Below are 14,341 nucleotides of genomic sequence, written 5' to 3' on the forward strand. Positions count from 1 at the left end.
AGTGTTTAGGGTCTTAAGAAACTGTGTGAATCTGTTTGCTGTCAAAAAACCTTGACCATCCTGACATTAAAACTAAGTAAAAAGCCAGAAGTTTGCGGGTGTTTCAGGAGAAGCGTGCTTGTGCTGCACATGTTTACCTGGTTGGAATCATCTTAGGCAAGCAACACCCAAATCTCTGCTCTTTATCACCCTGGTTTTTTTGTCTGTATACAAATATGCACATCTTACTGTAAAGTGCACTTCAGTTTCTGCGCAGCGTCCGCCATCACTTAGGCACTCATGATAAGTTTTGTATTGTGGATCTTAGTGTGTGTCTGCTCTATGATATTTGTTATTGACCCTTGCTATTTTTTCACTATTGAATCAAGGTCACTTGTCTTCAACCTATGCCTGTTTCTGACCCTGCCTTCTCCTAACAATTTGGTGCTGCATTAACTGATTTGATTGATAGTGCTCGACTGACTACATTTGCCAGTCTTGTCTGATCGGTAATTATATTGGTCAGCAGCTATAGTTTCCAACTCAAGATCTGGAGGCAAATTAGCACCTGTGAACCCATTGAGCTCATTAAGAAAGGGGGTGGTAAGGGTAAAAACAATACAACCAGCCTGATTATTGCTGCTAACCTACTGGGAAGACCATCAGACTTTACACAGTAACTCTGCTGGCAGTGATCAGCAGCTTTCACAGGTCACTCTCTAAGGAGTTTACTTGAACTTTTCCAGTGCTCTCATTCTGTCTTCCACATTGCACTAACAGGGTACATTTTTATTATAGTGCATGTAGGTTAACATGTGCCGTTCATGTACCTGTAGTCATGCGTTATAAATTGTTAACAGTAAATTGCATGAGTGAGTTCACGCTAGGTATAGAACTATGATCCCAATGCAGCAAGCGTAGTAATCTAAGTCCACAGGCACTACACAGAATACTGACTGTAAGATCTGCTCAAATCATTCTTATTTTAGCAGGTTCATCAGAGTTGTGTATTTATATTTATGCTAACATAACAAAACACTATGAAGACTATATAATCTACTTGTCACGGTCCGGAGACTGGATAGGAGCCCAGTGGCAGGGAGGAAGGCTGGCTAACAGGAGATAAGATGGAAGAAAGGTCAAACAAGCCGGGTTCGGTACACAGAGAGGCATAGCGGTCCAAAGGCTGAGGCAGAAGCGTAGTGGAGGGCAAGCCGAGGTCGGTACACGTGTAGTAAATGCAGGTAGACAGGAACAGCAACAGGAGCAGGAGCTAGATCACAGGCACAGAGCACAATAATCAGGCACTGGAGACAGGAACTGGCCAGGCTTTTATAGGAAGTCAAGGGGTGGAGCTAAGGCATGCTGGAAGATCAGGAGATCACTGGAACTGATCTAGAACACTGAATAAAGACAAGGAACTGTCCAGCAGCCAAAATAGCTCAGTCAGCAGAGCAGCAGTCCACGGAGGCAGAAGCCCTGGGTTCGAATCCTGACACTACTGTATATAATAAAGCTACATACAGTGTATTATGAGGTAGGATACATTTCATGTAGCTGTTAAATATATTTAGGATTCTCCATATGATTTTTTGAGTGATACATAAGAACTGTATTTGTTAAAGTAACATAATCTGACTACTCTACATCATGTTAAGCTAGGTACACACTACAGGGTTTTTGTCCAATAATCGGCTCAATCAGCCGACCGCTCGTTCAAAAGTCGGGTCAGTGTGTGTAGTGATACGATGGTCGGAAGTCTGCCCAAATGAACGATTGTCACCTCATTTGGTTGGTCGTACCGTTAAATATTTTCGCTCCATCTCGTTTCCGTTGTGTAGTGTGTATAGGTTTCCAATCGATGCCGAACAGTGAGTGCGAAATTACAGTCATTGCTCACGACAATATAGCTGTAAAAAGTCGCTAACGGGACAGCTGCTCTTCCCTTTATCGTCTAAAACAAGGCTAGTGTGTATGCAGTCCACGGAACGAGCGATCGGACCATCGATCGGATGTAAAATCGATTGGCATAAAAAGTTGGTGAATAATTCTGTAGTGTGTACCCAGCTTTAGTCATTTGTTTCCAAAAATACATTGTTTTTAGTAATTAACATATGTATGGGGAGCCTTGTTTATCTTTCCAATGCCAGGGGTTGTGTGCGCAAAGTAAGATGGAAGAGAAACATTGATCATGGATTTGAGATTTTGTATGGGGATTGAAATGTAAATGTAATGGTAATTGTAAAAGCCCCCTTCAGCTTTGAACAATCTTACTCCAGATAAATCTTCCACTGTGACATGTGTAATTTAAATACTGTCAAGTCTAGATATGCCTAGCTGTCCATTGATTTTCAGGAACAGCTAAAGGCTTTGAACAGGGGAGGAACACGGCATTGCCTCGTGGCAGATTGGGGGATGACCCAGTGACACCACAGCAGCCTCAAAGGACGACTTTCTACTATCAGAAGAATTGAACGGGGACTGTTCTGAGCATGCACCGGTTTGGCACATGAATGGTAAAGTCCAGGCTGAGGCTTCACTGCACATGCTTTGGACTGTCGCTTGGTCTTATGAGAGTAGAGCGAGGGCCTCAGGAGGATGACCTGGCATTGCCGGGCCCTGTAGCGGCCTCACCCCGTACAGTGGCGATAGTTCCACAGCTGGTTTTAAAGATTTGGCCCTGGGAATCTTATGGCTGAGAATCTCCGATTTTATGTGTATTTGACAAGGGTCAGAGCACCTACTATCAGTTTTCTTAAAAACTGAGGACATACAGAAAAACAAGAGATGAACAGTGTTGGATTAGAACAATCTGTAGTTAAACAAAACATTAGAATACTAGCCGCATTACAGAGTATTTCAGTTCAGCTAACTACTGCGTCAGCCAATCCTAAAATGGGAGGTGATAGGCCAACATGTAGCCAATTAGGGCATCTAAATGTTAATAAGAGCACATGGTAGTGATGTCACACTGGTGCAGAGGACTTGTGGTATCTCACACACCTCTGTAAGCACCAAGTTCATACTCTCAACTTTTGTCATATATTTCTATTTGTTAAACAATCATTAGCTAATTATAAATTGTGTTTTGGAAATCTATAATATCTTCCCTTTTTGTAGATTTACCATTTTCATTGCTGGTTTATATCAGAGGTTAAAAACCTCTGACTTTTAAAGTACGTTGGGGCCTGTAGTTCCTGAATAGCTGGAGAGCCATAGCCTCTCACTAGCAGGGAGTGCTGGACCTTATAGTTCCACAGCAGCCCGAGAGACACAGGCTTCCTATGCCTGCTCTGTATGTAAGAACTAGATGAAGTTTTGATGTACTGTATTCTTCTCAGTGACATTATAAAACAAATAGTTTTGAATGGGACTTGTCTGAAGACTAGTTATGCAACATACTGTGCCGTGGACAGAAACTTCATCTTATTCAGCATCAAGAAAAATAAATAAAATACAGCTTGAGATGGAAGCTGGTTTCTGCACTGAAGCAGATTTCTAATAACAGAAGGGAAGCTAAGCACAGTGCATCAGAAGCTGCGTTCTGTAGATTAGCTGCAGGTATTTTATTACAATAAAAAGACAAAATTCTCTTGGCGCTAAATATGGCAGTGGTGGAGAGATGCCAATGCACAAGGTCTGCGACCTCAAAACCATAAAATAGAAAAGCAAAAAATACAATGGTATCTCATGCCACCAATAAACTGTTTAAGCACTGCGGATAATCATAATAAACATTTATTGTAAAAACATACAAGAACCTCACATATAACTGTGATAACACTACTCAGTGTCAAACAATATTGAAGTCACAATATTGACTAAAATATATATAGAGAAACCACAAAAATATATAGGTGCTGTTATGGCTGATAGGGAGCACCATAAACTTGTAGAACAGACTGTAGAGGTCTTCACCTATAGCAGCCGCCTTTCCCATAGTCACAATATTGACTAAAATATATATAGAGAAACCACAAAAATATATAGGTGCTGTTATGGCTGATAGGGAGCACCATAAACTTGTAGAACAGACTGTAGAGGTCTTAACCTATAGCAGCCGCCTTTCCCATAGTCACAATATTGACTAAAATAGATATAGAGAAACCACAAAAATATATAGGTGCACCTATATTCAGTATCTATTGTATCTTGGTATAATTCTTGAAGCAAAATGTTGGTATCAAATCACTGGAGTGTCTAGGAAGAAAAATTCATACCAAACAGTCTCACTTAATCATGAAGTGGTATTAAAATAAAGGATTGATAGTCCCATATAACAGAGCCGATTCATGTAACCAGATGGGCATTTAGGCATTCAAAAGCGGGGATTACGATCCACAAGGTGCAACATTGAAAACAATCTCTTACCTGTTATGAGTCGCAGCTCTCCGATGGGCGGTCGCGGGTCACATCCGGCTGCCCCAGGCGTCCCGGCCGTCTCCATGATGACCGGGACGTCACTTCCGCCCTCCACGTCCCGGTTGCCTGGGCAACAACCGGAACGCTCTGTCTCTCCTGCCGCAGCGCCCGGCCAGCTGTCCTACAGCCGGGCGGATGCGCGCAGAAGAATTTTAAACTTCTTTTTATACCAGTGGTTATCCAGTAAATTCACATACACATTTATATTGTTTATGCATACAGGGCATTGAATTGCTAGTATGGCCTTACATATTGGTTATTAGTGTATTAGGGAGGAGTCTTGCTGGCACTCTGCTTCTATTGGTTCCTCCACTACTTAAGGCAGTGAGGACAGAGCCTCACTGCCAGATATAGATCTCAGTGTAGCTAGGCTCCCTGTTCCTGTTCCCTGCTCCTCTGTTGTTTTGCTAGACCTGATTTCCCGTGTATGACCCCTGGCTTGTTTCTGGACCCCCTTGGATTGCCTGTGACCTCTGGCCTTGGTTTGTTCTCTGAATACGTTGCCTGCTGCCGGCCCCCGACCCTGGCCTGGACATCACGCTGCTGTCTGCTATTACCCTCTGACCTCGGCCTGACTACTGGACTCCGTTTCTGCCTCCTATCTGGCCCGCGCCAGTGCAGTGGTGACATCATAAACTTGTACTACTTTGAGTTCAAGTCCTGGGGGCATCTAAGTACCTGTGAGCGTCCAGCTCTACGGGAAAGGCGGCTGCTATAGGTGAAGACCTCTACAGTCTGTTCTACAAGTTTATGGTGCTCCCTATCAGCCATAACAGCACCTATATATTTTTGTGGTTTCTCTATATATATTTTAGTCAATATTGTGACTTCAATATTGTTTGACACTGAGTAGTGTTATCACAGTTCTATGTGAGGTTTTTGTGTGTTTTTACAATAAATGTTTATTATGATTATCTGCAGTGCTTAAACAGTTTATTGGTGGCTTGAGATACCATTGCATTCTTTGCTTTTCTATTTTAAGGTATTTTATTAAACTACCAGGAAGCCTTATCATAGACTATAGCAGTTTTAAATAGAGCCGCATTGTGTGGTGCGTATGTTCGCTTTCTATTTTAGACTTGTTATTTGGACAGGGTAAGTGCAACTGACTGTACATAAAAGCAGCACAGAAACACATCTGCAGTAACATTAACATACATATCCTGAACACAGGCAAATCTAAAAGGCAGTATGGCACAATATGAGTTGTTTACAGGGAAGGGATGGACATTTTTGGCCCCACAAGCAGTCAACCGAACAACCCACACAAAAATGTGTGGGCTGGTATGATCCCATGTCTGTTTATACCCATACCAAGTCACCTGGTCACTGCTTCCTTTGTGCATACATGGGAGAGGAACGAAGAGGACAGATAACAGAGTAGTAATTACACACCAACAACATCATGATGCTAAGAGGCAGGCAGCGAGCGGAAGGAAAGAGCACGAGATTATTATTATGATGGCACGGTCCCTTCTGCAGCAGTCATTAAACTGTACACATTTTGTCAGTACATGCAGGGAAGTCTACAATAATCTGTACCACCACCCAAATGAACTGTATCAGAAGGATAGTAGTAAGTCATGCAGCGGGATCACACATTGTACAAGTAGTGCAGCAAGTCTATAAAGAACTGCTTTGATGATCTTGTAGAGTAGACTTGCGCTGTTGTTTGGCAGTGATAAGGGGATATGAGGATATGCCTACCTGTTGGCATCCAGCAGGAAGAAACAAACCCTTTTTCTGAAATAGAAACGCACAAGCTGGTGTTGGCGTAAATAACGGTCACAGTTTTATTTCAAATCAACAACAAATGCAGGGAAAGCAGTGCGCAAGGTTCTTTTTTCTTTTACCAATTCATCAACATTTTTGGGGTGCGTGTTCTGCCCACCATGTGGGCACCGCAAGCACGCCTCCTGGAGTCTGCATCTTGTGCCCACCTACCCTCTTTTCCCTTGGCATGTCCCCGTAGAGGCCCAACCGTTGAAGCTGGAGCTGGGCAGACGACTGCCTTTCTAGGGTGATTATGCACCGATGCTGACTCCCCTCCATAGCTATACCTTGCACGCCACTTGCCCCCGCCATACCACTGCGACAGAATAAATGAATAGCCAATATTAACATAAAGAAATACAACATCTGTAAACTATATACCCGCATGCCATTGTCCTCTATTTAAAACTAAAACCACATACTGAACATGACTGAAAAGCACAAGCAACTTTACAAATACAAATTTTTCTTTCTTCTATTTTATTTCTTTCTTTGCCCTGGGACGGGAGAGTGGGAATCTCCACTCAATACTATCCCTTCTCTTCCTGTCCCTGCAAGATCTTAACCTCCCCCACTTGGTTTTCCTAGTAAGTCTCTCACTGGCCTTTTTAGTCACCAGGTGTCAAAGGGGGACGTCCCCCCCTCCTTCCTGCTGCCTATGTACTTGTGTCAATCCTCCATATCTGGATCCAGTGTCAGTGTGACCCCTCCGCCCCCGTTTGGGGAACTACAAGTCCAACCACGGCTCCTCTACGTACCATCTGAATTAGCCCTAGTTTCTTCTGTCCTATAGATACTGGATGACTTGGAAATATGATGCAACATGGTTAGAGGAGTAATGGTGGGGTCCCGGGAAAGTAACCTCTAGCTGAATTCTACACAGGGAAGAAAGGAGCAATATTTTTTGGTTAATAAGCACTATTAATTGTCTGAAGATAGCATAAAGTAGAAATGGTTAAATGCAGGTTTATAGCACCATAAAATAGGCCAAGAAATACTGATATAGTGTACACTGGTACCGGTCAATGGGTCAATGTGGTGGTCAGATGGCTTTTATCATGGCTATATTGATCAGGTATTAATATTAACTGATAGAAGTTGTTGATATTCAAAATCATCTTACATTGAACCATGATAAGATAAATAATTCTGAGTAAATGATACAGGTAATCCAATGTTTAGTATCATTTAATTCCTCTTAGCCACCTATATTCAGTATTGTTAATACCAGATAGAAGACTTCAGTTATTATACTCCATTCAAGCTAAGTAAGGTGTAATTTACATCATGTTACTTACTACACCTGTGCACAGTAGTAGGTAATAGTATCGGAACTGTAAACACTGACACTGCTTACTCCTACATAATTATTCCGATAGTGAACAGAGCGACATAGAAAAAATAACTCCTTAACAGTAAAGAGACACAGAAGAAATACGATGAGAGGACATGGCGACACTTCCAAATGAATGTAATAGTGGCTTTTCACTATTCTTGGCGAAATGCGTCATGGAGGCCTCCATCTCACCCACTTTATAAGAAGTGGGCAGGATGCAGGAGAATGAACTACCCGGAATTCTGGATTGTCCCGGATATTCCGGGAGAATAGGCAAGTATGCCAAACAGTAAGGCTAGGTACACACTGAAGAATTTTCCGACGTGTTATCTCAAACAATTGTACCTACGACTGAAGGTCCGATCAGTCTGGCAATTCATGCATACACACTGACACGATTTACATTCAGATCTGTGCTCTTTATCTGGTCTTCTAGTCTTCAGAGAATGACAGCACAATATTCATTCATTATTGTCACACTGATTAAACCACCTTGTTATAGCTATCCACATGTCCTAACAAATTTTGTTAGCTTCTGTGACTCTGAAACAAAATATTCTGTCCCAGAACTAACAAATTAATTATTCTTTCTACAGCACTCTCTATATTTATTCACCGGGACATTTATTGCTAGCATCGGCTGAAAAGAGCCCGACTCTGTAAACTCTATGGAGATCGTGAGCTTGAGTGCATACACACTACATGATCGGTTGGTGATTGCTCAGAAAATATTAAACAGTATGACCAACCAAATGAAGCGATGATCGTCACTTTGGGACGAAATTAGATCATCGTGGCACTATACACACTAACACGATATCTGACCAAACGGTCGGATGTTGGCTGATTGGAGGTTTTTCATGCAATCATCGGGCCAGTGTGTACCTAGCCTAAGCCAGATGTGTGTGTAATGGACTGAGAAAACTTCTTGTAATTAATTGTCCCAGTTTTGTGCTTCAAACAATGGCAAGACATTCCGGGAAAGTAGACATTGGGGTAAATGTATTAACATGTGTGTTCTTCAACACCCGCGTGTTCGGCGTCTTTGGCGATTAAATTTAAAGCAGCACTGCATTGTAAAGAGAGGTTTCCCTTTACAATGCAGCGCCGCTTTAAATTTAATCGCCGAAGACGCTGAACTCGCGGGTGTTAAAGAACCCACATGTTAATACATTTACCCCATAGCCTGCAATACCTGTAGGAAATTAGAAGACCTGCAGCTAGCAGCAGAATGGATCTTGTGTTCAATCAAGGTGTGATCAAGGTGCCTTGACTAAGCAACACACAGCGAAACGTGCGTCGGCGTTATCGCTGGGAGCACTTTGTTTGTTCATTTATTTGGAGAAGTTTTGATAATGCAGATTTACCCCTATAACTCCAGAGCTAGAGGGGAAACTGTTAGGTAGTTAGCAATACACTACCCATAATATTGTTCTATACGGAGGCTACTAGTTGGTGTCTTATACTGACACTTATAGACTGATCCCTATCAATTATGTAAGGGGGATCTATAATATAGCCTCAGTGTATGTATCTTGCAGGTATTTAGTGTATTGTAGCAGTTAGTTATCCATCTTGATTGTCATGGAAGCTTAGATTTGTTATCATACCATTAAGCAGTTATTATCTAAATACCAATTGATTTCAAGATGGAGACTATATAACGATCTGAGTAGGATTTGGTTATATGGTACCTTGATTATATTTGTATCAGGGGCAGATTATGGACCCCTGTACTTGAGTACCATATCTGCATATTATCTATACCTATAGTGTCTCCTTACCATATGTTCTTTGGGATTAGAACATATAGGTATAGAACACTCAGTGTTCCCGGTTTTAAACTTTTATTTTAAACTAATAGAGTGATATCAACCTATATTTCGCTTTTAATCGTACCCAATAAAAGTTAGGTTTTAAGAGGATGGTTTAATACTATTATGAATACATAGATCCATAGTGCACCTAGCCTCAACCGACTACTGTTCTTTCTCTCTATTTACTAAGTTATTTTAGTTTTAGGTTGCACCCCAGTCATAGGACAATATTTATATGTCTTTGATCAGAGACAGGAATTAAATTACCGTAAGAGATATAGTTATTTGATACTGGGATATGGTTTTAGAGTTGGTGCGGTAGAAAAAACTTTTTTCCATATATATTCTACTCCTCCCAGATCAATCCACCAGGGTACTGATTCCCGGACAGGGTTGAAAACTAAGAATGCTAGAATCTAGCCACATATAGCTGTCTCCACTTAGTGAATATTATCCAGGAGGCAAAATAAAATCTAATTTCAATTGATGAAAAAAATTGTTTAAAACAATATTGACTCTTTGGCTGAAGAATTTTCAGGGATCTAAGTCTTCCTTTCCCTGGAGTCGTGGTATCATTAATAAATTATATATATTATGAATTATTCATTGAAGATTTCATTTTGTCCTCTGGATATATTTCAGTGAATGGAGAGTTCTAGTAGCGGCTGAGTTCCAGGATTTTGTTGTAGTTCATTGTTGAGATTTACAATGAGATATCCCTCTGTGTGTTCTATCCTATGATCTTATGTATAATATTACTTTATCTTTTAGATTCTAATGTAATCTTAATATAACTGTCTTTTCCCAGCCCAGGAGAAAAATGGTGATACATTCCCATTGTAAACTGTATATTCATAAGTATTCATAAGTGAATGTATTATTAGAAATGCAGCGCATGGCCTTATAGGTTAGAAGTACTTTTAGGCTACATAAAATAATGATGAAATAAATTAATCTAAAATAATATTAGAAACGTGTATAACGTACCCTTCTGAAAACACTCTGCTATTCATATCAATCATTATTTCCATGTTTCAAAGAGCTGGAGTGTCTATAATTGTCCAAAGAAATTTCAGGTCCTTAGAGATCTACATATACTAAGGCCAGTCAGTGGTTTGAGGATAGAAATACCATGCAAGTCTATCTCACCTCATTATGTAGGTATATGGCTTCATTTTTTACTCATGACAATTTCAGTATGTAGCACAGTTTTCAATATGAACTGCCCATTGTCTATACTGGTATTATATTTTAAAAAAACTATTTTAACAAAATCCACCCAAACTTTTACATTAACATGTTTTTTTTGTGCTCACAAAGTTATGATAAAATACAGAATTTTATATGAGGTACTGATTTCCTCCAGTGCAGTTGGCCTCCCTGAAGGTTCCGAAGCCTTAGAGCAGTGGTGGGTAACAGGCAACGAGCCATCAGTGGCCTAGATAAGACTTCACCTGCAGCCCACACCTCTGTGCTTTACTTTGGCTTATTATAAGAAAGCAGAGAATAAGACTGAACCTCCCGTATTATTCTCTGCATAATAAGAAAGTAGAGTATAACTCTGAGTGGCGTCTGCGCCACGTGACCTCCAATGCACAATGGAGGGAGGTCACATAGCTCATCCAGTCAGAGGATGAGGAGGGAGTGCAGTGCTATGGGCTCCGGACTAAAAGTTAATTGGTTAAAGTAATGTCTATTGCCCACCACTAGTTTAAGCCCAACATCAGTGCTTAGACTATGTACTAAAGGTTGTTCAGAATACCCTCTATTATTAGAGTGCCGCTTTATTATTTATTTATTATTATTACTTATTGTTCGCATTTAGATTTAATTCAGTTGACCACTATTCAGTTGACCAGTGTGTGTGTGTGTGTGTGTGTACGTACGTACGTACGTACGTACGTACGTACGTACGCGCATATATATATATATATAGGTTAGGGGAATATGTGCCGTCTCCTGCGGTAGATGATAGTGTACAGCAGCAGAGAAGTCACACAAGTCAAAGGTTTTGATACAAACTGGACAGTCTTATTAACCAGAATAAAATATAGAAACACTTTAAAATAAATACCTTGCCTGTCCGCCACCAGCTAAACGTATGTCATTCTAGACTACCAAACTAAACAAAAGCATAACAAGCTCCTGCACATATAATACATATATATATATATATATAATGTATGTATATATTTATTAATGCCACTTGTCTTTTATAACACTTCCATTTTTTCTAGTTTGCAACACTTTAAACTTTGCAAAACGTTATTGTTTCTCTGATACTGCATTAAAAAATGAATCAATATTTAAGGTGATTGACCCTTTTAGAAGATGGCTCCCTTGGAAGTTACTGATGTTAAAAGAAAATGCATGTTATTTATAGAAATGTGACAAATATAAATACCGCTCTCTGCTCAGCTTCCAAAGTCAATGTGAATGTTGACAGCATCTCTGGCACCCTTTGACATAGTTCTATCCAGCAAAAGACAACATTCATATTCCTAATGTCTGATCCACTCATGTATAGCCTAATATCACTTCTTTAGGACTAAAGACGAACATTGTCCAAAGCTATACTTTTCCATGAGCTCTGTCTGGATGGTGCATGATAGGTAGGAGATATGATGGTGCATGATAGGTAATACAATGTAATACGTTGTATTACGCAAGTCATGTTGTTCTGAATACACAGACATAGGCAGATAAAATTGCTATAAACAATAATGTTCCAGCTTTCCTAAACACAGCCCTAGGGCTAGATTTACTAAGCTGTGGGTTTGAAAAAGTGGGGATGTTGCCTATAGCAACCAATCAGATTCTAGCTGTCATTTTGTTTAAGGTACTAAATAAATGAAAGCTAAAATCTGATTGGTTGCTATAGGCAACATCCCCAGTTTTTCAAACCCGCAGCTTAGTAAATCTAGCCCCTAGTGTTTTGTAAACATTAAAATATCTAATTGCTGCTTTTACATTTCTATTCTGTGTTTTCAGTATGAGTGACTGAGTGAGTAATGTTTGTTTGAATTATTCTCTATAAAATATGACATAACTTCTCTATATTTATACTGGGTTCAACTAATTATGTGCCACAACAGCAGCTAATTATATAGAAGTATTTTTTTTTTATACTAGTTGTCAACAGGGGCACTCTTAGTGACCCAAACTATGCTTAATATTCTCACAATATTTAGAGCAGTTATACATTACTTTATTTTATGCACAGCATACATGAAACATAGTCATTTTATATATGTATTATGTAGAATTTAACTTCTCACTTTAACTCTCTAGGTATTGTGGAATTACAAGACCCAACATACTTGTAGGTCAGCTGGAGACCCAGTGGTCACCTAAACCTGTTTTAAAAAATAAAATAAAATAATTTGATTATATTTATTGTGTTCTGTATTATAGTTGGTTATATCTTCTTACAGTCTGTAACTGTCTTTGAAGGTCATGTAAAAAGCATAAAACATCCGATCTGTAGTCCAAAAGCAGGTTTGGACCCAATTTGCACAATTAAGCATAGATTTCTGCCAGGGTTCATAGGTTTATGGAGCAAGTTTTGCAAAGTGAAGATTTTCCTAGTGAAAAATGGTGCACAGGTGCTCACTGTTTTGCGGAGCATTGCCGAAATAAGGTTTCAGTTTGCGGAGTTAGATTAATAAAATGAATTAAAGTGTTGGAGAAGGTACATTTTCAGGTACAGGACTTGAATTTTGCATCAACTTAGAAATGGCAGAAGTCTGGTCTCGTTCTATACTTTTATTGGGATCTGTTTTGCTCCTCCATGTTGTATTTTGGCGGCAAAGAGAAGCGAATTTCCAGGTGCCCTCCGCGCAGTTTAATAAAACCTTTCATACACACAAAATAATGGCAGCCCTCAGGCTTTCATGACTTGTGCTGTTAATCCACAAATGAGGGTACATCAAGCATTACTTTAGGAGGAAAATTTAAAAATCTGTTCTATTGAAATGATTGGTTTTAAACAGGTTGCAGATTGAACTTGCATGAACTTTACACTTTTGCACAGTACTGTTTAGTCTATAAACAATATCAGACATATATTGCTATATTTAATATAAATCCCCTATCAAGATAGTTTCCAATTCCCTGACTCTTGTGCTTTGTATTTTGCAGGCTCTTGCTTCTGGGTAGCAGTCCTGGACGGGAAAGTCGTCGGAATAGTGGCAGCTAGAGGCAACGAAGAGGACAATGTAGTTGAGTTACGCCGGATGTCTGTAGACTCAAACTACCGGGGGAAGGGTATTGCCAAAGCATTAGGCCGTAAAGTCCTGGAGTTTGCAATGTTAAATCACTACTCTTCTGTTGTGCTTGGAACCACAGCTGTGAAAATAGCGGCTCACAAGCTGTATGAGTCCTTAGGGTTCAAGCACGTGGGTGTTGTTGAGCATCACACTGTTCCAGGCATGACACATTCATTACTAGAGAGAATGTTTTTTCAGCTTCGCTATCACCGCTACTGCCTCCAGCTACGTGAAGAATAAAGAAACTCAACTTTTGTCCATCCATTCCCTCTGCTGTCATTTACTTTTAACCCATTACTGCAATGATGGCAAATATTTTTATTTACAGGTTAATTTTCCCTTCATGTAGATACTTTTCTCTTTATTATAGAATGTACAACAGTCCCATTCTAGCATACTGTGAGAAGAAAGCAGTGTCAACCTCTTCCTCACTTGGGCAGTATTAACCGACCAGTTAGCTAGGATAGGTGTTCTACCAGTTAGGTAGACCATACCTAGGTGTTGTATCTACATAAGCACAGGTACCTGAGTACTGGCCTGGTGTAAATACTGTATTATTTTTTTTAATGTAAAATAATGAACTGCCATTCAGGTAGGAATACCAAATCAACCTGAATACACCAGTAGTCTGTGCTATTAATAGATCTATTAGTTAACCTATTTTCAAGACAATGTGAATACTGATGCTTGGTGCATGAAGAGGAAGTGTCTGCACGTACACACAGCACTGCCAACGAGGCATTGAG

General features: G+C 40.0%; 1 protein-coding gene across 1 annotated transcript in view; it reads left to right on the forward strand.

The window, feature by feature from the left end:
* Nucleotides 1–13,857, forward strand: part of NAT8L (N-acetyltransferase 8 like) — a 51,857-nt gene extending 38,000 nt beyond the window's left edge. The window contains exon 3 of the mRNA XM_075188657.1: nt 13,468–13,857. Within this exon, the coding sequence (XP_075044758.1) occupies nt 13,468–13,835 (368 nt within the window). The 3' untranslated portion in view covers nt 13,836–13,857. The remainder of the gene's footprint in view (nt 1–13,467) is intronic.
* Nucleotides 13,858–14,341: the final 484 nt, after the last annotated feature.

Source organism: Mixophyes fleayi, chromosome 1 (genome assembly GCF_038048845.1).
Source record: "Mixophyes fleayi isolate aMixFle1 chromosome 1, aMixFle1.hap1, whole genome shotgun sequence".
Lineage (NCBI taxonomy): Eukaryota > Metazoa > Chordata > Amphibia > Anura > Limnodynastidae > Mixophyes > Mixophyes fleayi.